At 43.7% G+C, this 24267-nt stretch overlaps 1 protein-coding gene across 8 annotated transcripts in view; it reads left to right on the top strand.

Moving 5' to 3' along the window:
* LOC133150328 (IQ motif and SEC7 domain-containing protein 1-like) overlaps nt 1-24267 on the top strand; it is a 73523-nt gene that overhangs the window by 42524 nt on the left and 6732 nt on the right. For 5 of the 8 annotated variants that reach the window (XM_061272782.1, XM_061272783.1, XM_061272781.1 and 2 more), the window contains 11 exons: nt 17753-18032; nt 18111-19369; nt 19469-19630; nt 19951-20073; nt 20414-20580; nt 20643-20782; nt 21498-21527; nt 22117-22242; nt 22322-22421; nt 23084-23245; nt 23410-23586. In XM_061272782.1, the coding sequence (XP_061128766.1) occupies nt 17753-18032; nt 18111-19369; nt 19469-19630; nt 19951-20073; nt 20414-20580; nt 20643-20782; nt 21498-21527; nt 22117-22242; nt 22322-22421; nt 23084-23245; nt 23410-23586 (2726 nt within the window). Of the gene's footprint in view, nt 1-471; nt 923-12938; nt 13307-17049; nt 17411-17752; nt 18033-18110; nt 19370-19468; nt 19631-19950; nt 20074-20413; nt 20581-20642; nt 20783-21497; nt 21528-22116; nt 22243-22321; nt 22422-23083; nt 23246-23409; nt 23587-24267 lie in introns of those variants that run through there. The other 3 variants (XM_061272786.1, XM_061272788.1, XM_061272785.1) reach the window with 3 other exon arrangements.

Raw genomic sequence — 24267 nt, 5'->3', positions numbered from 1 at the left:
GTTCTGCTCGAAGCAATATACTTAAATATAGTCAGTATGTAATCTTGTGAAGCAAGTGTGCACTCCGCCTAGTTGGATATGTGGTAAAGTGTTCGGACGGACAGATGCACTTCAAGAAGTTTATTCACAGCTGCACAGGGCTGACGTGTCTGGGATTCAGTGGTATTTTTCTTCCTGCACGCTCCAAAGACACCCGAGTGCCCAAATTCATCGGAATATTCCGATCATGGGGGTGTAACTCATTACATCTCTGAAACCTCGTCATATTATATCCAAAACTGTGTTGCTTGGAAGAAATTTGGGTTATTACTCAAAACAGCCTCTCCCAGATGTTGAACTGGCTTTCACCCCCCCCCCCCCCCCCCCCCCAAGTGCAGCCTTCTCATTGCGAGCTGTGTCATTGTTGGACATGAGCCCACCTATTGCTAGCCCCGTATCTTCACTCTCTTTCTCTGGTTGAAATTAACAACGTAGACCCTGCCCATCACTGTCATGGGAGCATGCATGAGATCACCGAATGAGGAGAAGTAGAGGGAAGAAAATAAGAAACTGAGTTGCAGAGAACTGAAAAGGTTGTGGTGGGTGGAGAGCTTTTGTCTTCTGCTTTGTACATCCCGCCAGGCCTTTACCTTACTTGGTCATCTGGCATCAGCCGGTAAGGGCAGCAAGTTGGAGTGGCGCCGCAGTTTGGAGACTTTTAAGCAGAGACGGGATTTTGCATGGAAAGTGAAGGATGAGGGCTGCAATTTGCGGTGCGAGGGAGTCAACGCAGACTTTATTTCCGCTGGTCAATTCTTTAGTAGGCAGTTTTTTAAAACGCTGGGCCATGCACATTTTTTTCGGGTATGTCTGAGGTCTCCAGTGATGTCACTACCGTGTGGAATGCCATGTGGAAGTACTGCATTTCCAGCCGAACAATAAGGTAGGAGCTATGGGCTGGGCTATGGGCCAGTGTGGACGCTTTGTGTTGCTTTCCTGTGCAGAAAAGATATTATCACAGTTTACAAAGATACATTTAAGACAAGACAGTTTACCTAATTAAAGATATCAAGTATAATGATTTCCCTTGAGTTTTTCTGGTTTGTTTACCTTAAACGTCACTTCACATTGCGTAGCATCAATGTTCTTTTCAAATTATCTATGGATGAACAAAATGTACCTTAATCCCTGTAGACAGATTGTTTCTAAATCTGTGTCCGATTTAGCTACCGTAACATCAAGAACAATGTCGTGTGGTTTTTTTCTGGTACATTAAGATTTGGTTTTGAATCTGCAGGAAATTGTAACATTCTCATCTTACTTGTTTTGGGCTAATCTGCTTTTGACCTTATTGTTTCTGCTTAAAGGGGAAATTAAATCCCAGTAAACACACTTTTTTTTTTTTTTTAGTGTTGAGCAATAATCCAGCAGCAATAATGGTGAACTGCACCATGGGGTGGAGGTCAATGTTTGTAATGTACCGTATAAGGTGGGGTGGTTCAAAGTTGTGACATATGAGGTCAATGATTTTGCCATTTTTGGATTATGAAGCCTTTATAACAGAGCAGAACTAATTTTGGGTTTATTGGAACGATTAAATACAGAACCACACAAAAACCTATTTTTGCATTTCTACGGTATCTTCACCATCGGATATTTCTGTGTCATCCCACAGGATTGTGGGTAGTGTAGTGCTTTGAAAAGAGCATGATATCCTTGAGTTGTTAATGGAAAATCCAAATACAGATGGTTCCTCTTTAAATTCCCCTTTTCAAGAGCTGAGTCATGAACAGTTGTTCTTTTTTAGCAAGGTTACAAGGAATGACAAAGTTGGGATACACTTTTTCACGCTACTCAATGAGAAGATACGGTTTGGCACTTTAGCCTTCTGACAGTTTTGAAGCACACTAGCTAAAAATAAGATAGTGTTACTTTTTGACCCAGACAGGACTGCATAGAAACCGGCCTAGATACGTATCTTATTCTAGTATGTCAGCAAGCATTATTTATTTATTGTGTGGATCTCGAGCCGGCGACAGCGGCGCTGCCACCTCATCCCACAGTGAATCAGCGGACACAAGAGTAGAGCAGCATGTTAAGTAAAGTCTCTCGCAAAAGGCCTGGAATGCTAAAGTGACCTGTCAGCACTGCTCGCTAACTGACTTCCAAGACAAACCTCCAGGGTCATTAATACCGGGGAGTAGTTGATCAACGAGAACAGGCAGCGAAGTTGTTGGTCTTTGTTGTTGTTGCTCTGACTCAAACAGACTTTGGGAAAAGAGGTAAGGGGGGGCCCAAAGAGGAACTACTTGTAATGGAAATGCAGTGATCTGCCCAAGCGAGCCTCTAGTTCCACTGTGGTGAGTGAAAAAGACTCTCCGCGGTGGAAAAGATTACCCCTGTCTCGGATGGAAGCCGTTTCCTGGTCAGATATGTCAGCGTGATTGTGACGGCCCGAAATGGCGGGTCTTGAGTTTGTGGAATTGGTGTGGATTCAAATTGAATGTTTCTGTGTAATTATTGTGTTTATGTTTTGAGGAAGCCACAGATTGTTTTTGCGGAGCAGTCATCTCACGCATACTAATCTGGTGGAAAACAAGTCATCACTGAGAATCTTCTGGTTGTTTCCATGTACTGCCTTCCATATTTGGAGCACATCAATGCATGTTAATTTCTTTTAGGTAATGCCAATAATGCGCTTTATTATGGCATAATAATTGAATCCTAACCAATAGACCTAGTTTGATGTCTGTGTGCAATGTTTGCAACTTCAAGTGCCAGTTCCCCCCCCCTGCTGGAAAGTGATAATGACCACGTTTGGCGAGGTTGTGAACAAAGTCAGCTTTCTACTGCTGCAGGCTTGCTTTCTGCTAGAGCCCCACTGCAGTGTCTTCATTGCTTACAATGCTTGAAATGAGGATGGTGGTTTGTTTTCTCTAATGCTCAAGAATGATGCCCCCTGGAGACCTTACTTGTTTGGTTTGATTATGGTGGAGAAGACAATGCAGACCACCAGTGGTGGTCCTAGCAATGAAAATCATTAGCAAAAAGGGTCACGTGCTTGTCATATTTCCAAGATTTCCAAATAAGATCTGGTTTGTTTGGTTTTTTTTTCATCAGGATCTGACAAAAATAGCAGTGGGAATCTCAAGCCACAGGCTCGTTCTCTCATTTAACTTTTGTTGGCATCCTGTATTCCCTTGCATCTCCTCACAGCGCCTGCCTGCAGAATAATGAGGGTGTGTGCTGCATTAACTTATGTAATGGTGAGCAAGGGGAGGAGAGGCATAAAGGGGTTAGTGAGATGGTGGTGTGGGGGGATTACAGGGGGAGGAGTAGAAGAGAAGCATGATGAGCTCATGCTGCTGCACTGCAGCTTTTAGATGTGCTTTGCTGCCCCCTGTGGTCGTGTGGCTTCATTGCACCGCCTCACGCACTGATTCATGAATAATTTACACTCAGTTGAGTTTTTTTCCAACTTGGTCTGTGGTTGTGTGTGTGTATGAGATGATGTGCGTATTTACTCTGAACCATAGTGCTCCTTCCTCGGGGACCTTCATCATCCTGTGATGATGTGGTTGAATACATTGATGCAATAGTGTCGTGTCATGCAAGTGTTATAATCAGCTGGATAATGGAGCGTCGAGTAAGAAGAAGTATTCTGTGTAATAATACGGATGTTCAATTAGGTTTGTAAGGCCTGATGGCGAGAAGGGGAATGTGGCACATGTCGCCGCTTGAAACCATCCTGTGGTGGAGGAGGTTGGTAAACAGTGATTAAACTTCAATGTGTGGCCCGATGTTGCTAATTGCTTGTGTGCTCGCCCGTCGCATTCACATGGGTTATCTTTTCATGCCTTGAATTTTTTATTCATTTTTTTGCCTCTTTTTTTACCACCCGTAGCTGTTGCCTTGACAACTGGCTTCTGAGATCTGTGCACGTGCATGCAATTGTGATAAATCCCACTTTCAATATATGCTGGCGGGCCGTCCACTGACACTGCATCACTCAGTTGTCTGGAAATGTCATTCACCAAGGTTCGCTCATGTAATGTCTTCTGATTATTTTTTTTCCCTTAGGCCATAATTAATCCATTAGCCGCAGAGGGTGAATCAGTGGTTCACACACTATTGGGCTGTCGGGGATTTTTAAACCGGTCCTGTCAAAATACGAAGCAATCAAAGCTGAAATTGGCTTTTAGTGACAAAGGAGAGATAACGCTCCTCAAATATGACATGTTGAATTGAGTTCCCAAAGAAGCTGTCACTGGCCAATGATAATTCTTTATTCCTTGCTGTTATTAAAAAATAACCTCCCCATTACTTCTCTGTATTGCACATTTCTCTTGGAAAATTATTTTTGGATCTTAATAATGCTTGCAGTGCTGCATCGACTGTGCACGAGCACCATCTGTTGGTGAATTCAGGGCCAGAAAAGTGTTAGAATCTCCTGAGTCGGTCTTTTAGTTGACGTCTCCTGAGTCGGTCTTTTAGTTGACGTCCGATGTTAATGTCCTTCCCATCGCGGGGACAATCAGCCTTTCTCGTAAAATAGATTTGAAAGTTAGTCGTCAAACTTGTCTTAACTGCTAATGGCCGCCCGCCCGGTCAATAGATTTCAAGGTTTACACCGTGAGGAAGTCAAGGGCAGAGAGCTAAGAAATTAAACAGCCACATAAATGAACAAGAGTGAGAAAAGTACAAATTGAGGCAGAAAGGGGGGTTGCGAGAGGGATGCTCAGGAACTCCTGAAGCCATTTTAGAGAGTCAGGCTTTACATAACAATGGTAGTAAACGTCATTACACCCGGCAGTGACCTTGTTGTAATTGTATATTTGAGTGCACTCAAATAAAGTCAGCCCCTGAAAATGCAGAGAACAGCTTGTTTATTATACCAGATCGGAATGTGCTGTCAAACTCGGACACATTTCAAGAAGTGAGGCTGACTGGACCCAACTGGTCAGAGCCGGTCAATAAATGGCTTTAGTATGAAATGCTACATTATTTTGTTAGCATTCTCAAGCTTTGATGTTTTCTGACCACATCTAGTGTTGTTTTCCGTCTCTCTTTAGATGGGTTCTGGTCCAGAGCTCAGATTTCTCCCCCTTGGCACCATGTGTTCCGAAGACCGTGGAAAAATAACACACACACACAATTGTTGACCTTGCAGAGCTGGTGCTGCTGCATGCAGGCTGAGTGTGGACGTGTCCAACACCGAAGCACATAAATCAAGGCAGCAGCTGAATAAATGAGCAGGAAGCTTCAAAGAATGGAAATGAAGCTCGGAGAGACACAGCTGAGCCACACTGAGGAGTGAGAGCTCTGTATGGGGGTGGGGGAGTAGGGAGGGGGGTACGCGTCTTTTCATTGACGTTTAGGAGAATGCGCTGATTAGTGCAGTACATACCAGTCAAGCACTGCTGCTTGCTGCTGGTGCACAGTGTCTATGTATGTGTGTGTGTGAATGTGTGTGTGTAGCTCTCCTGTAACCACGGTCACCTTGGTTCAGTCTCAGACTGGTGGCAATTTGTCATCAGAGTCCTGATCAGGTTGCACCACTGTATGCTTCAACCAGGACACAGCTGAGTGGAGGTAGGTCGTGTGTGTGTGTGTGTGTGTGTGTGTGTGCTTTGAAGGGGGTAGAAGCTTCTGAAGCAGTTCATTATGTTGTCTGACGACTGTGGGTGCATAATCAGCAGGTTCATTTTTCTCACTGTGTGTAATAATTTTTTGCATGACTTTCCTGCCTTTTAATTGTCTGAAGAAAACATACATTTTGAATAAATACTGAAACTCTGCATGCAGTTTCATTTTTGTAAGTTTCGTAAACGGGTATAACACGTCGCCGAAATCTTTAACCATACACTAACAGGCTGCTGCCATGTGAAGGAGTCATTGAGCCATATGTAAAGATTCACTGCACCAATACGATAATAATACGAAATAATAATACAAAATTGTTGCAAAGAGGAAAGACGGGTTTACGTATGAAGATAGTTTTCACACTTGAGCAAGTCAGGTCTACGTGTGAAATGGTCAGCCCCCATTCCTAATTTGCCCCAGTACATTCCTGCTGATTTCCCTTGTCCTGTGAAGCATCCTGTTGACATATTTACAATGAAGACTGTCCTATGATGACTCTTGGTCCAACTGGACTTGCTCTCATTAGACTTGTTGACGGAATGGAGGGCCCAGCGAGGCAGTCATTAGAGCCAATTAGATGTCAGAAGCGTGAGACGAACTGTATTGTATTGCATGCTTGCATGCACCCCCTCCGTTCATCTCTGTTTTGCGTTGACACTATATTCAACTCGGTCTTGTTTGAGTTCAGCTATCGCAACATGCAGGTATGTTGGGCTTTACAACAAATGTTGAGTTTTAAATCTGCAGAATTCATTGAATTAAGATTCCCAGGATCTTCTGGTCCGTGAAATGCAAATACGAACCTCCCTGTACTCATTTTACGATCTCGTGAGCACATTCTGTAAGGACAAATATCTCATCCTGTCAGGAAGATGTAAATGAATTGCTGACACAACTATGTTCCCTGTGAGGTGGCTGATGCAATATTTGCTGAGTACTGGTCCATTTTAATGGTTAAAAAGTTCCACTAAGGAGAGAAAAGATATCTTGAATGGCTTCCAATAACTTTTCAATAGGCCACAAGTGTTAATTATCCTGACCAAGCCAAAATGTTTAATCCGCATTTTATTGTCCAGTGGGGAAATGGTAGATGTTTGTCATTCATTGTCTTGTTAGCCATAAAAATTGTGCAAGACACTAAAAAATATTTTCTTGTACATTGCTTTGTTGAGTACATTTATATTTCATGTATAAACATTTAGAATTCAAGCTGTCAGTTAAGAAAGCAAGTCAAATAGATGGCACTAAGATGGCCACATGGGAGTGCTAACGATACTCCACCCAACCTTTTTGATTGACAGCTGTGTGTGTGTTTCAGATGCTTGAGCACAATGACAGAATAAGGTCGATGTTCTGCACCCTCCAGTTGTCCCGTTTTGTGATTCATATTTAATCTTGGAAATCTGAGAATAAACAATTCATTTATTACACCACTAATATGTGGCTAATCTCTGCTTGAAATCGGTTTTAAAACACAGTCCTGATATAATAAGCACATTCCCAGAGGAACTATCTCGTGGGATGAGTGACTCAGGTCACTACTGTGTGCTTAAAACATCCAAACATCTTTGGATTTGTGTGAATTAAATAGCTCTAATCCTAGATTTTGATTTTATGAGCCCTTGTTGTCACATGGACACTCACTGCAGTCTCAAGCAACCCAGCAGCACCTTATGAAATAAACAAGGCGCTGTGTGACCTCTCAACAACAGGTTTATATTCTGAAGAAGCGACCTCCCCGGTTCTGTGAAGTTCTCCCTCACATCCTTCCTTGTTGCATATGTTGAAATATAAGAGTTGCTGACTTGCGCCAACCGGGTCTCGTGGAAACGTGGAATGAATGGAACTTGCACACTCAGGATATCTTGCTGGACTGGAATATGCGTCTGAATCCATTTCTCAGCGCTCGGCTCATGACCCGCACAAAAGGAGGAGTTCTTCCTTTTCCTGCTTTGTTCCTGTTCAAGAAGGTGGGGGGGGATTAGTGATTTATCTTTTTGATTATCGTTTTTTTTTGACGCCTAGAATTAAAGAGAACTCCTGCCATGAGTGGCACTTCTGTCCTTTTCTAATATTTTTAAACTCTGCCTTTCACTTGGGATGGTTGTCTGTAACCTTTTGGAGCAGGTTAGCATCCTTAGCATGACAGAGGACAAGCCCCCCCCCCCACCCCCACCCCGGGCGAGACACCCGAGTTGCACAACCTAATTCATAATTAATACATCTCCCAACCATCGTATTTGTGAGCACATAGACAGGAGAGCTGCGAATCATAAATAATTTCCTCATTAATTAAGCTGCCTTTGTAAAGGTGCCGTCAACCACGGCTGTTAATGAATATTTTAAAACAGATGATGAAGTTTCTATTGCGGCAGTTTACAGTCAACGTAAACCGATCTTGATTGCAGACCAATAAATGTATTTGCACACACACACACCATTTGACAGCACCTGTGGGAATATTGTCGGCCGGCATTCTTTATTGGCTCTTCATAACATCTTGCCATAACTGCCACACAGTTTTTCCTCATCATTCAAAACAAATGAAATAACAATGAATTCCTAAAGGCTCTTCATAACATCTTGCCATAACTGCCACACAGTTTTTCCTCATCATTCAAAACAAATGAAATAACAATGAATTCCTAAAGGCTGGTGAAAATCACACTGACAATTTACAACCCCTCCAGATTAGATTTTTTATACTGACTAATTTCCCTACTGTCACCTTAAAGAGGTGATTAGTGTGTCATTTATGACGTGCTTTCATATGTAGAGCAGAAACTTTATGATCTTGAATCGCATAGCTCCAAGCCAAGAATGACGGCTACCGTTTGTGCGTTCTGACCTGACAGTAAATCTTGTGACACATTGTCAGTTCTACCGTGTAAGGCCCTCTTTCTCCCCCTGGTGCTCGTGTTCTATCCGAGCAAGGACTAAATAGACGTGATGTTGTTTGGCCCGACAAGCCAGGAGGTTCTCCTCCCTTGTGGGCTTCAGATGCCACGAAAGCACTTGTGGCTTAGCCAGGAAAAGATGCAAGACTGAAGGAAAAGTTGATTCCATGTCAATATCACGTGCACATCTTGAATTTGTGCTGCAGTCAGCGCTCGAAACTCATTCGTAGTTGGCTGCTAATAAAATCTTGCGAGGGATTTGTAGGGAATGAGCTGCAACTACGCATTTGACATCATCTGCCGCTTATCTGATTCCCGGTGCAGCGGCGAGTGAATGCAAGTCGACTGGAGCAGCAATTATTCTTATTGTAAGCCTTGCAGTCAATATAGCCAGCTCATTGATGTCACTGAATTGATCGTGACTGAATTGATTACATTGCCAAGCGCTCGCACATAAAAGGAAATAGCATTTTGACAAGAACACGTATGTTTATTTCTTACTAAAATGACAGGTGGCGAGGAGAAATGAGTTTAGCATGACTGACAAAGCAGATTGGATTGATTTTAGCATTTGGGGGAAGTATGTGATGGTTGATTGGCCACCACGGAGTGATTAGTTTTGGGGAGCAGATGGCTTGAAGACATTACTTTGCTTTACGACGACTGAAAATGGATCATGATATCGGAATATTTTCTTCATTGGCTATATTTACACGGATGCATTTGTTCAGATTCATGTACGTATACACCAGATCTGGAATAATATATATATATATATATATCATTTTTTAATTTTTTTTATTTTTGATTATCAAGCGTGTTACTGTGGTGGGTTTCCAGCTCCATCAAGGGCCTGTCTATCCGTGCTGCTCAATCAGCTGATTCTTCCATGGGCTGATGACCCATTTTCCGCCCCACCCAGGCATTCAATAGGATCAGGTGATCCCGAGTTATCTTGGTTGGCAAATATCATTGAGGGTGTCTCATTTCAACTGCTGCCCACTTTGTGTATGCGCACGACATTGCAAACACATCAGCTCCATTTTCTTCTGGACTTAACCATGTCAAGTCACATGCTTTCATTGATGCTGCACTCCTCAGCTTGCAATATTATTTTTTACAAATAGCTTAACCTTTTGCGAATAAATTAATCATGACTGAACCATTACCGTACCCACATATTCTGTTTATGATAAAACAGGTGGTATTCTCTCACTTCCCTCAAACGGATCTCCCCGGACCTACACCTATTACAATCCCATTTTCCTTTTGGAAAAAAAACTTTTCGTCCGACATCCTGCCTCTTTTGAATAACCCGTCCACCCTCTCCGCCCTCAGCTATCATAAACACGCCTGACCTCAGTGCTCCCATATGACATCATTGCACATTTCTTCTCTCCCTCGACCTAACGTATGTCTTGTAGTATCATTTCTGACCAATGAGTGGCGCTGTCACTCCTAACCCCCCCCCCCCCCACCGACTCTTTCCCATGGTGGCCTGTTTAGTGTGCCAGTGCCTGTCTCTCATAACCACCTCAGTTATTTATACCCGCTGTGGTGTTTATCGCATTCACAGACAAGACTCCTCTGACAGAAAACCTCAAGAGATGCTCGCATTGTTATTGCCGAAAATAATAACATGCTGATTTGCTACAATTGCAGGCGTGAGTTTACATCAGCAGTTTATTCCCGTGAATGCTTTCTCATGCTCCTCATCATCGCATTGTTCATCCCTTTCGCTCACTCGCAGACTGTTTACCACATCGGGTCACCTCACATGGGTATATTTTTAGATCAGACAATTGTGTTGTAGTGTATTTCTGTCGGGACTGAGCTTTGTAATAAGCTTCAGGGTAATTTGCTGGCTGGGCCAGCATGCACACTGAGAGGAAATTGTTGCGAAAGGACAGTGTAAAAAAAAAAAAAAAAATGGTAACACGACACCATACGTGACCTCCATATGTCTTTTATATAGAGTGAGACCGATCACATATGCATGCAATCAAGGCCGCAGCTTTGCCAGAGTTCCATAAAACGAATTTTACTGCATTGCGAAAAGTAGAACACAAACGTGATTCGATTGTAATGGTAAAAATCGGCTTTGTTGGCTTGAGCGTACACGCAAGAAGGCCCAGACAGGATGCATAAGTGGATGTCTGAATACATGTGCTTCAACTGTTTCCATATTTTCAGCCTACCTGACTGGCATGTGTGTTTGAAAAATGAGATGAAAGCAGAACAAATCTTGGAACGAACATGCATAAAGTCAAAGATGGTTCTTTTGGACCTATTCCGATGATATTTCATTGATTTTCTTGGTTGGCTGAAATGATAATTGCGTCAAGGATTTCTGAGGCGACCCAATCTTTAACTCCTTCTTTTTTCAGGATCCGTTTATAAACTGTAACCGAAATTATTTGTTCCTAAAGGGGAAAAAAACGCCCCTCCCCTTCTTAACAAAGTCGTCTGTATATGCTTTTGTATCAAACTATGACATCAGGCTCTTGAAATTGTTTCCAGACCAGGCAAGGGCTGAGTTTTCCTTTTTATTTTTCATTTCTTCGCACAGGTTTCAGTCTGAAATGCAAACGGTGTATAATGTCACATAGACTGTGGCAGACGTTCCACAAGCATGTGACTGACCAAAGTTTCCAGGAAGAGATCTGTTTCCTCTGTCATTTCAGTTGATATCCTTTAGTCTACTTTGTCTTTTGTAATTCTTCGCAATGCATGGGAAAGTCTTTGTTTTTCTTTCTTTCTCTCGATAGCGCGACATCTGTTTGTGTATCGCTGACCTCCATGTGCCTCTTTGACCTTGTGTAACGTGTAATGCGTCTAACTTGGGGGGAAAAAAAGGAGGACTCATGGAGGGTGATGGAGTAGGCGCAGAAATGTAGAGGGACCATATGTATCGAGTTGAAGAAATGGTGTTTTATGAGCGGCGAGAGGGCCTCTGCTTGGAATTTTCAATGACATCATTCCACAGTAGAGAAGCCAGCAGGCTGAACTCAGGAGAAGGAGTGGGCCTTCACCAGACGGGATGACTAGACAGGGTCGTAACACAAGAGGAGATGCGGAGGCAGACGGAGAATTCCACTGGATAGGGTCCTAGAATTGTCCTTAACAATATAATGCAGCAGTTTTACCTTGGATTTTTCAAATGAGATCATTTTAGCTGAGCTCTCCAGATAGCATTTTCCTAATCCAACCCTTGTGCGCCTCGCTGAAACGTTGATAATAGGCTCAGGGCTTATAAATGTCAAAATGAAGCTGTGATAGTTCTTATCTCCTTCCCAAACAAATAAACGTAGCTGTTTCTCTGATCCCGGTGGTCTTGTAGGATTACAACGCCCGCACTAAGACCTCTATCAACACGCACACATTTGGAAAACATTTTTAGATAACTCGTTCGACTAAAGCGACATCTTAAAGCGATTTTGGTCCCTAATGAGTCTGTTTTCTTTACCGGCACTCGGGAGCAAAAAGATCTTGGTCGTGAGAGTGGAAGGGTTGCGTGGAGTCCTTGTAAGTTGACTCTTTGTGGCTTTAGCATTAGCAGCTGTAGGCGCTAGGAACCAGGGCCGAGATCCCAAACCAAAATAGAACGCTCGTCCAGTTGTGCGCATCGTCATCATTCATGATTGTGACTCATTTGACTAAGCTGCTATGTCTGCCTGTCTGCCTCTAATTAAAGGACACTGGCAGCTTTCAGGATCGACTGTTCCTCTAAACTTCTCCTTCCAGTTTCCTGTGTCTGTTGTCATTAGACAGAAAATACCTTTAACGGAGGGCAGTTTACAATCCCCCCCCCCATCCCGTCTCTCTCTGAGGAGTGATTAGTCTTCAACTCTGTCGCCAAAACAGACTCACAGTTAACGGATCAACTGCAAGCGGGAAGATGGATGGAAAAAACTGGAATCTTTGCAGAGAAGCGTGCCGTGGGTGAAATCGGTAAAAGGAAAAAGAATGAAGGAAAAGTTGAAGATGCTCAAATGTGTTGTTCAGTGTTTTACAGATGAAAGACACTGTATCCACTCTAGTTCTTTTCTTAGTTCCCGTCACTCCACACAGCCTTGAGAGGCTCTATTAATAGAAGGGCTCTCTTCAATCTCGACTCACTAAAAGATCAGCAAACATTTGTCACAGCATCTCTTCGAACCGGTCCTTTCCTGTTTATAAACCCAACTCATTTGTACCTAAATAACCGTCCCACTTTTTACGTTTTCGATTAGCTGATAACACAACGGAAAAATGTGATTTTCTTACATCCTCTGCCTTGGGGTCATTTGTGTGTCCCTTCCCTACAGGATGAGTTTTTTTTTCATCCCCTTCTCTCTCTTTCTACCCAGCTACACTAACCCTCCGCCCACTTTTCCCCCTCGCCACACCCCGCCCTCTTCCATAATACTCAGGGTCTGGCAAAAACCCACACTCCCTGGCGTCCAAGCCTCCGCCCCCCATCACACTCTTTGCAGCCCGGCGCAACTAGAACACCGAGGAGGAAAGCTCTAACAAAAAAAGCTCCACTATCTGTCAGATTAAAAACTCCCACTTAGCTCTGACCATGTCTGCCTATCATCTACTGGGAGCATTTTTTGCTGGACCAAGTGACGGCTTTGACTGCACGGCAGTCGAGAACGCTTCTAGGCATCATCAATAAGGACAATCGAGACCGGGGGGACCCCTGATGTTCGGTGGTGTGTCTTGCTCGTGGTGGACAGCATGTGGTGTTTGCAGTGTAACTCCGAGAAGACGCAGTCCTTGCTGGAGCTTGAGCTCAATGGCTGGTAAGAGTAATTGGAGAGTTTCAAATGGGAGTGTTTGTTTTTAGTCTGTTTGTGTATGGTTGCATGAATGCGTTGTTATTGGATGAGATTGAGCTCATAAAGCTCTATTTATTAAACAGCAGAGAGACGCCCTGTGTGTCCACGCACTTATTTGCCCTGCCCATTATCCACATCACGGTTTACCAGTCTGCGGCTTTTGTTAAGAGAGTCTCTTAACGTCATCATGGTGTGTTTCTTCTCACTCACTCTGACTCCATTTGTGAGTTGTGGATTGTTCTCCCTGCTTGAAGGGCATTCCTGTGGCGTGTCACGGCCCTCCTGCTTCCTGGACATGACTGTGTGCTTTTTTAAACTAGCTGGATCCTCAAGGGCAGGTGTTGAGTGCACGCTGGAGGGTGGTTGGATCATTCCGCATTGGACGACAAGTGACATCGACTCTGTTGTTGTTGTTGTGGTCGGTGGAGTCTTGACAGGAGGGAGGAGCAGTGCCGCCTTGATTCAGACAGAATGAGGTCTGGAAGTATGCAAGGGAGCCGTATTGATCTGTGATGACTTTTAAGTCCTGTAAGCGCAGCCCACATCACACACTCAATCACATTATCTGTGCAGTGTCTTTGTTTGAGGCAGCATTGAAATACTCAGAAATCAATGCCATCCTCAGATCAAAAGTCTACCTCACCAATAAGATTGTTGGCTGCATAATATTTCTTCATCACCTAAACATCTGCAGACAAACTATCTGGATGGCTGAGTATGCCGTGATGTTAGTGGTCCATACTTTTAACCGTTAGCTCAGCATAAAGCTATAACCATTAGCTTAGCATAAAAGCTTTTGCGTGTTTCTTTGTCTGTTACTCTGGTTGGGTTACTTAAAGTGTTCAGCGATGATTATTTGGTGGATAGAAACAAGAAGAAGGTTTAGTATTTCTGGAAACAGCAATACATGATCAGATCATTTTAAACGCCATATGGTTCCGGTCGACCTCAGGGACATTTGCAGGTTCCAGTGTAGGTACATCTGGTAATTGCAAAATAAAGGCTATTGGATACGAGTTTTCTATTTTGGGGCAGATCGTTTGGGAAGAATTGGCGATCAGCACTCCGGAGAGTGGGTTGGACGCGTGGTTGAAAATGTAACTGCTACTTATTAGTCATTTAATGTTGAACATCTGCTCATGCCTCCAGTCAAGTACATTGGTATTATTAAAGCCATGCTCGTGTTTGACTTTTTTACAGTTGTACGTCTAACATTAAGATGAAAAAGACCTTCAAAGCGTTTTGACTGGGGAGGCTTGATGACAGTTTGTGATTTGTAGTAGAAGCTCCAATCCCCGCATCTTTTGAACCTAAATGTTTTATGATACTCCTGTCTACTTTGTTACAAACTCCCACTGAGCGACTGTCAGGCTGCTGGTTGCAGCAGCATCCCAGGTAGCAGCCATGCCGAGCGGCAACTCGCTGCTCATCAACCCAAATTTTAGCAACGCTGGCCATTTGGGTACGACACGACTAGTTCTGGGAGCAACTGTGTTGCTGTGTGGTCCTCCAACCTTCCACCTGAGGAATTTATTTCCGTTAACGTGAGGTTGTGAAGGCTGCTGCTTGCATCTGTATTTATGAGCTCTCTGCAGAGTAAGGACATCTGCTTTTGTTGTCTTTGGAGCCCATGTCGTCTGTGCGTGTGCGTCTTGAATTTTGATATTGAGGTGTTGCCAAATATCATGGAAAAAAAAATGTCTCGGGTGAATAGACAGATGAAGAAAGCAGCAGGGGGGCTGGATTACATTTGTATACCGTATGCTGCTTTTGGGTCATTACTCATACTCGACTTAAACTCGACTCATTTTGTGCTACCTCCAGGAAAACATGATGCATTTCCTTAGCAACCCATACTGACGCCATTAAAACAATAACAGGTTTTACGTAAATGTCATTTGACAAGAAGGAAATGCTTGGCCAATTTTCTTGGTTCTTTAAATTGTGAGGTGGAGAAAAAAAAAAGAAAAAAGCCTGGTAGGAGAGTTCATTTTCTCACAAGTGTTTCCAGAGTGCAATTATCGCTGTAATTGAATCCCAATCAACTAGTCGACATTTTAGCTGCATATTGAAGGAAGATTTATCTGAATAGTCAAGTGGGGAGTTGGACTGATTCATTCCACCGCTTCTTCATTGGAGAGGCAGCAGCTCTCACACTTCCTCTGTCTGCTCTTCATTAACCTTCCTCTATTCCCAGACCTCCTGTAGATGTGACTCTGCTTTTCCGGGATGGAGGAATGTTTCTCCCTCAGGTCCGACTGAAGCCTGGGCAGGGGTTTTTGGAGAGGGGGGGGAACTGCCCTCCAAGTTCCCTCAATCCGTTGGCTGCAAATCACTGCCAGCTGAGCTGCTTATCCATGCCGACATCGGCGTTGGAGCCTCTGGTGGATAAAGGCCAGCCGAGAGACGCACGCCACTGGGTGGCTATCTCTCGCTTGTCCTTGGCGGAAGGAAGTTCCACATATCGCTCATATTTAGATGTTGGTTTATCTGTTCCCGTAGTTTTCCAAAGCGTTGAGCAAGCTGGAGTCTCTGGAATAGTGCCCTGCTCCTTTACTGCTAGTTCCCTCCCTGTTTTTCCCTTTCAACATCCATTTCAGTCCAGTGCAAGCTCTTTGCATGCTGCATTTAGTTTCATATTTTTCCTCGGATTTTCACCACTATGACCAACTGACCGCATAGACTACGCTTCAACCTCAAACCCATTCACCGCTCCTTCCCCAACATAAAATGGCAGGAAAGGTGCTTGGTACCAAGTTACCAATAAAGCTGTTGTTTATGTGCGCTCCAAATTTACATGAACCTCCTAGGAATAGGCGAAACAGGGTCGGATTATCTCCATCTGTGACACTTTATGGAGACGCACGCATGTGCGTGATACCTAACTGTATATAATCTCTGTAAAAAAAAAATCAGATTAGAGTTTTTGGCAATGGACGAAAGTTTTTTTTTGTTGCTGGTTGTGAAAACCACACGCACACCCATTGTCTTTGTTGGTTCAACAAGGGCTCTTTTAATGGGTCCCATGCTCGAAGGATTTTCATTTTATTCTTATATGCAGTAAGTGCCTGGTCTGATACGAACAATTTTCTTTTAAGATGTAAAAAAAAAAAGTGAATTGTTGGGATGAAGACAAGTACCAATCTGCATGTGACACCCCCACCTAAAAAAAAAAACCCAACCCATAAGGAACACATTTTGGATTAGGCCACACCTACTTGCATGCAAGGCTCACATACACAATGAACGGGCCGGTTGTTTCGAGAACTGAGCCGTGTGGCCATCATATATAATGAGAACATTCAATGGCGTTTGATCTTAGAAATAAATGTCTACGCCTGGCCTAAGTAAGGATTGCTGCAGATTTCCAGGAGCATGTTCAGCATACAATGTGTGCTGACTTTAGACTTAATATTCCCAAGTAGAAATAACCTTAATAGAACTTAAGTTAGTGTTTGACAATCTTACTTTGCCTTGTGGGTGAGACATTTTGTCCTTTCAACAAATGTGTGTACTAATGGACATTGGACATTTTTTATTTTTCTGTGCAACACTGTTTTACAGCATTATTGCCTCAGAGTTGGTGTCTTTGCAAAACAGCAAGCTGTTGTAGTGGCATGTTGAAGTCAAGCTGACTAATATAGGAAGTGGATTGTGTACACTTCGTGTGGGTGTGTCGAGTTACAGCTTAAACACTTTTGCTTACCAGTGAACAGGGGCCACTCTGTGCCATGCAGCAGAAGAAATGCACACTGTAGCTGCTCAGGAGACATCGTAGCTGCCTGCACAAGTTGTATTTACTTTGTCGTCGTATTCGAAAATGGACTTTGAGACGAGTGCCTCAAATGTGTGACGTTGCTCCGGCAAACATCTATGCAACTCCTCACTGTCGGTGATTGGCTCTTCGGGTGGCATAAAGGGAAGTTTTCCGGAGGAGTCTGTGTACTCTGGACCTGACACGGCTGAGAGAATGGTAGACAAAATATGGAGGAGAAGTTGGCACTTTCTAGAAAACCGAATGTCCTTTCGCAAAAAGCAGTCACATTATTCAGCTGAGTGTGAGAGTGAGTGAGTAACCATTTGATTTTCTTCACATTATCGCAAACTAACCAATGAGGTAGTCAGGTGATTGTATATTTGGTTTTGGTTTGGTCATTTCTGTGAGATTGGTGTAGATCTTTAGTGGTTGTCTTAGTTCTATATGTAATTAGAAAAAAGTGTGCAGGCATAGTCTGCTTCCTTTTAAAATCAGTCATACTTATAGTTAATATTTGTCCATGAGAGGTATAAGGAAGTTGAATTGTGTTTTATGGCACAACACTTGCAGGCGATCAAGTCCACTCGATGGAGTATAATTGTTTGAATGTTGTTGATTAAAATCTCCTGATTCTTTTTGTTTCCTGTTTGCAGTGTGGAAGGGGACGGACGGTCCAATGAGAGCGGCCCTTCCCTGGATGCAGGCGCAGGATATGGGCCAGGCCCAGTGACTCACGGGTCAGCCATCAGCCCTGACCGTTTTGATAGTTCCCTTTACAGCCACGGGGTTCAACCTGGGCCTCAGAGACCCCGTCGGCCGAAGCTCCAGCATTCACAGTCCATCCTTCGGAAGCAGGCAGAGGAAGAGGCCATCAAGCGCTCTCGCTCGCTCTCGGAGAGCTATGAGCTCTCCGCTGACCTCCAGGATAAACAGGTGTTGGTCAAATCAACACTCAACGTCATAGAACAACCATCGTTGGCTCAATTTCACAATGTTCTATCTTCTCTTCAGGTGGAAATGCTGGAGCGCAAGTATGGCGGACGATTCATAACCCGGCATGCGGCTCGCACGATCCAAACAGCCTTCCGCCAGTATCAGATGAACAAGAATTTTGAACGTCTCAGGAGCTCTATGTCTGAGAACCGCATGTCCAGACGCATCGTTCTCTCCAACATGAGGATGCAGTTGTCGTTTGAAGGTGCAGAGAAAGTGCACAGCTCCTACTTTGAAGGGCGGCAGGTGTCCATGACGGAAGACGGCGCCCCGCTATCAATGTTGCAGTCGGAATGTGGGGATATACAGATCCACCAGCAGGCCAATATGGCGTCTCATCCGCCCCCTCAGGGCGATCTGACCGACGCCATCACGGAACTCGAGGACGCCTTCTCCAGGCAGGTCAAATCCCTGGCCGAATCGATAGACGATGCACTGAACTGCCGTAGCCTCCAGGGGGATGACGGTCCGGACCCCGAGGTGGAGAGGGAGGTTACCTATCAGGTGAAGTCCCACCGCCGAGCAGCCGGACACATTCACGATGACGGGATGGCGTCTTATCGCGACGTCACTCTGTTCATTGACGAGGACGACATGTCCCCTCCCATTGCTCTATCGAGGTCGGGAGAGCAGCCCTCGGGCGCAGAACCAGACATGCGCTTGCGGTCTGTTAACTCCTCCCAGGACTACTGGCCCATCGACCCGAAAGATGAGGGTCGTGACACGGACACAAGCTGCCGCAGCACTCCTTCTCTGGAATGTCAAGAGCAGCGTCTAAGAATGGACCACCTTCCCTTGTTGACGATAGAACCTCCTAGCGACAGCTCGGCGGAGTTAAGCGACCGCTCCGAACGGGGCTCGGTCAAAAGGCCCGTGTATGAGCCGCACGGCCACATCGTGACGTCATCCCAGGCGAGCCCCAAACATATTTCCCATGGTCCTCCTCCACGAGCGCCATCCCGCGATGAGGACGCACCTCTCCGTCACCGCCACCGCCAGCTGGAGAGCCACCTGGCTATCAACGGCTCGGCAAATCGGCAGAGCAAGTCCGAGTCTGACTTCTCAGACGGAGACAACGACAGCATCAACAGCACGTCCAACTCCAACGACACGATCAACTGCAGCTCCGAGTCCTCGTCGAGGGACAGCCTGCGGGAGCAGACGCTCAGCAAGCAGACCTACCACAAAGAGACCCGCAACAGCTGGGATTCGCCCATCTTCAGCAACGACGTGATCCGCAAGAGACATTACCGCATCGGCCTCAATCTCTTCAACAAGTAAGAACTATTTTTGCAAGCAGCGCATTTCTTTTATTTGAACAAATAATTTCAATTAGGAATATATGAACCTCTTTTAATTCTCGCGGCTTTTATCAGGAAGCCAGAGAAGGGCATCCAATACTTGACCGAGAGGGGCTTCATCCCTGACACCCCGGTCGGTGTGGCTCACTTCTTGCTGCAAAGGAAAGGCCTGAGCCGGCAGATGATCGGAGAGTTCCTAGGAAATAGACAGAAACAGTTCAACAGAGATGTTTTGGAGTGAGTATGACACTGCCGAACGTGGCTGAACGTACTATTGATAATGTATCATCACATTTGAGAATACAAGGCGTGGGAAAATTTAGCTCTGGATGACTCGTCTCTTTTTGAATGAAATTGGTGTTACACAAGAGAACCCCATTCTTTTTATCGTTGATCTTGACAGTGTGCACGAGTTGACGCAACTACTAAAATGGTATTGTTTTAAAAGTGATAGTTATGAATGTGAGACTGATATAAAATGTTGTGTTTCTGCCAAGTGTGCATAATCATGTTTATTTTGCGCTCAACCTCTCTGTGTATCTGTGTGTGCTGTGTAGTTGTGTGGTAGATGAAATGGACTTCCAGAGCATGGAGCTGGATGAAGCTCTCAGGAAATTTCAGAACCACATCCGTGTCCAAGGAGAGGCCCAAAAGGTGGAACGACTCATTGAAGCCTTCAGGTACGCACGTGCCCCCCCCCCCCCCCCCCCAAGACTATGCATAGGCACACATGCTAACATTGGTATACTAAATAAACTGTGGATGAATTTGGTGGGGATATAATCATAAAAATGATAATATTAATGATCCCCCCCATTTTCACAAAAGTGTGCTAATTGCTTATGAACGCCATTGTCACCAGTGTCCCTCCTGTGGATAAAGTATCGATGCAAAAAAAAGGAACCATTGATAATACATACTTCCTATTTCTTTTAAGCAATAATGAGCGCATTTCCTCACTATTTACATCATTTCCCCCTGCATTATGTAATGTTGTACCGTGTCGTGTTATGTCTGCAGCCAGCGCTACTGCATCTGCAACCCAACGGTGGTGCGGCAGTTCCGGAACCCTGACACGATTTTCATCCTGGCCTTCGCCATCATCCTCCTCAACACAGATATGTACAGCCCCAACGTGAAGCCTGAGAGGAAGATGAAGCTGGAGGATTTTATCAAGAACTTAAGAGGTAAACATGTGCATGCTTTTCACGGAATTTATTGAAAGGTACAAGCAAACTTTGCTTGGCAGGTGTGGATGATGGTGAGGATATTCCGAGGGAGACTCTGGTTGGGATCTATGAGAGGATCCGGAAGCGGGAACTGAAGACCAATGAAGACCATGTGTCGCAGGTCCAGAAAGTTGAGAAGCTCATTGTCGGGAAGAAACCAGTGAGTAGCATCTTTGATTGCGCAGGTTTGAGATCAACCAGAAAGACTTACAGAATTACTTTTTTTTTTAAATGGTTCCTAAATTGGAATATATATGTCTCGCAAAAGTAGATACATGCAAAGAGTTAACGGTGCCACCTTTAACACTCAGTGGCCTCCGGGGATATCACCCCCGTGCTTTTGTCCAATTAAATCGTGTGCACATCATCATCATCCATACCCCGGGGAGAGAACCGTTTTAAAATATAAAAGACTGCAGTGCCATTAGTGACTACCATATAAGTGACTCACCAGTCAGTTGTCATTTCATTTCTGTGTATTAATTATCCGAGTTCCAGCCCCTAGGTTGCATTTCCAAATGATGTGTATAAATAATGCAGCCTCTGGGAGAGGTTTGTCTTTTAGCGACTACTTGGTTTCCAATGGGATGAAATCAGCTGCACCAGTGCCAACTGGATGAGCTGATATTAATCGCACTTGGTGGCGGGGTGGTCTCAGGGGTATGCTCGCAAACAAAATTCTTCAGGAATTTGAATACAATAAGAGGATAGTCATCCATTGCTGCATGCTGAGTACGTTTTTTTTAGGTATTTTTTTCTATTTATGTGTGTGTACTATTTTCACAGACCTCCCTTGTGTCCTTCCTCTAAAAATGAATGGTTAATTAGATGCATATTTTCTGACGCCTTTTTTTTCTTTTTGCTTTTGCTTTTAGATCGGATCACTCCATCATGGCCTTGGATGTGTAAGTTGCCAGAACAAAATCAACACTGCTCACCTTAACGAGAAATAATTACGTCTATTGCTTACAATCAATCGTCTGAATTCGAAAGGGAAATGTAGCAAATGGCAGTGTGTTATCCCCGTCAAGTCTATCCATGATTAGTCACAATTAATTATTTTTTAAATTACAAATGTACGTAGTGTAAATAACAGGTTGAGCACTACAAAGCATAACATGTTGTGTTAATAATGCCCACTAGCAAGCTACCTGAATGGTTGAGAAAAAAAATACTTTTGTAGAGCTATAAGAAACTCTCATGTTAGTTTTCATACAATATACAAAAGTGTTTACTTAAAAGAAATAAGCCAATATCCCCAGAAATCTGTATCGCTCATTTTATTTTTATTTATAATTTCAGCATAGAAATAAGATTTCTTGTGCCGCCATCTAATATGTCAAAATGAAAAGTAACCTGAACAGAGAACCAGAAACATGGTGCAAGCAAAATAAGTCTGCGTTTTCCGCTTTAGTCATTCATCCCATTTGACGTCAGTGGCCACTGATGTGCTCATCTGCGTTTATAGTAGAAATACTTTTTTTCTACCGGAAGGTTCTATCACTGCCCCATCGTCGCTTGGTGTGTTACTGCCGCCTCTTTGAAGTGCCAGATCCCAACAAGCTCCAGAAGCTGGGCCTGCATCAGCGGGAGATCTTCCTTTTCAATGACCTACTTGTGGTAACCGTCCCCTTCATCTCGTTTCCGATTCCCTCTTTATTCCCCATGAACCAATTCTCACCTGATTGAATCATTGTAGGTGACAAAGATTTTTCAGAAGAAGAAGAACTCGGTGACATACAGCTTCAGGCAGTCCTTTTCGCTCTATGGGATGCAAGTCATGCTGTTTGAAAACCAATGTAAGTCCTTTTGATTTGTTTTTTTGTTTGTTTGTTTGGTTGTCAGATCCACTCGAGACCAATAAGATTCTTCAAATGAAACTATTAATATGACAACATCCATGGCAAAATACTTTTGAAAGCCACAATTTTTTACAGGCTTTTTTGAGTCACTTTTTACCACACCTATTTCTTTTTTGGTTTCATTATCTGGTTCATCTAAGACAGCGACGTAAGATGACAGGAAGCACAATTACATCCTCTTAGTGTTGTTTTATTTTAGTGCTCTTGCTGTGAGATGTCGTTTATGTGAAATGGAAGGAAGAAAATATGATTAGCATTTTGAAGGGCTTTAATGCACACTTGGGGAGCGCTCAAATTTTTTGTTTTTTGCCATTTTGAATCAGAATGAGCAACAAACTGAATTAGTTGTTTATGCTCCCATTTGAGCTGGCTCAGTAGGCTTCAGAAATTTAACTACAGTATAACTTTCAAGGACCAAAACTTATTTTTTCTGTTCAGGGATGCAAGTAAATAATGAAATATTCAGATATTGAAATAATTTAACGAATGAATATATTTTACTAGTGTATTTGTTCTTTTTCTCCAGTCCCCCCTGTCAACTTTGAAACAACTGAGTATAAACTGAGGATGTGTGTGTTCATAACTTCTGCTTTCTGCAGATTACCCAAATGGAATCAGACTTACGTCAGCCATCCCAGGTGCGGACATCAAAGTCCTCATCAACTTCAACGCGCCCAACCCCCAGGACCGCAAGAAGTTCACAGATGACCTGCGAGAGTCCATTGCTGAGGTTCAGGAAATGGAGAAATACAGAATAGAATGTGAGCTGCCGTTTCTTATTGGGGTTTTTTCCACTCCCCAACTCTCCTCTCTCCAACTCTAGTAGATGTTTCAAAAATTAGCAAATATTTTGGAATCATTACTGTGTTGGCAGCCAAGTCACCGTCACCACTTATCATGGGTGTTTTCTGGACCCTTTTCACAGCCGAGCTTGAGAAGCAAAAGGGGGTGGTGAGGCCCAGCATGTCGCAGAGCTCTGGCCTGAAGAAAGAAGCTGGCAATGGCAGCATGAATCGTGCGAGTCTGGATGACACCTATGCCATGGGCGAAGGGTTGAAGAGGAGCGCCCTCAGCAGCTCCCTGCGAGATCTCTCCGAAGCAGGTACCACCAGTGCAGCTTTTGTCTTTTCCAGAAATTTATTTCAAGGAAAAGAGCTCCTCTGTCATCCACTTATTTGTGATAGCAAAATGTTCTTTCAATGCACGCTACATTGGCACTTTTAAATCCACTCGCCCACCCATTGGATATTTTGCTTTACCAAGTTTGTTATGAGTGACCTACAGAGTGACATTTGTTTCTCCACTTAAAATGATGAAGTTTATCTTGGTTGTACTTTGGGAGGGAAATGACATTTAGACGTCCGGAATTCAAATACTGTAGCAAAAGCAATAATGATATTTTGATTTCGTTACCATGAACATCTTGGATCAAATACTCTTTCAAATCAAACAAGTATCTTAAGTTGGTATCAAAGAAGTAATTGGACAATAGTTGTGGCGGATTGTTAGGCAAAACACTTAACTTAACAATAGTTGTTATATTTATTTGCTGCCACCAGAAAAGGCTTCTAAAATCTGAATCAGAAGTTCCTCCGCTTCACAAACTCACTGACAGAGATAAGCAATAAAGTGGGGGGGATTTCTTTTTTATGCGTATACTGATCTTTATGCATAGTTGTAATGCCGCTACGCTTTTTTGGGCTTCCATTTTAATGCTGGTCTGATGCTCAAGTCTATGCATTGTTCACCTTTGATCTTAAGTTAATCGATTTGCACCAGAGTT

The sequence above is a fragment of the Syngnathus typhle genome, linkage group LG2 (assembly GCF_033458585.1).
Source record: "Syngnathus typhle isolate RoL2023-S1 ecotype Sweden linkage group LG2, RoL_Styp_1.0, whole genome shotgun sequence".
NCBI classification, from domain to species: domain Eukaryota; kingdom Metazoa; phylum Chordata; class Actinopteri; order Syngnathiformes; family Syngnathidae; genus Syngnathus; species Syngnathus typhle.
This window is presented reverse-complemented; position numbering and strand designations above follow the sequence as displayed.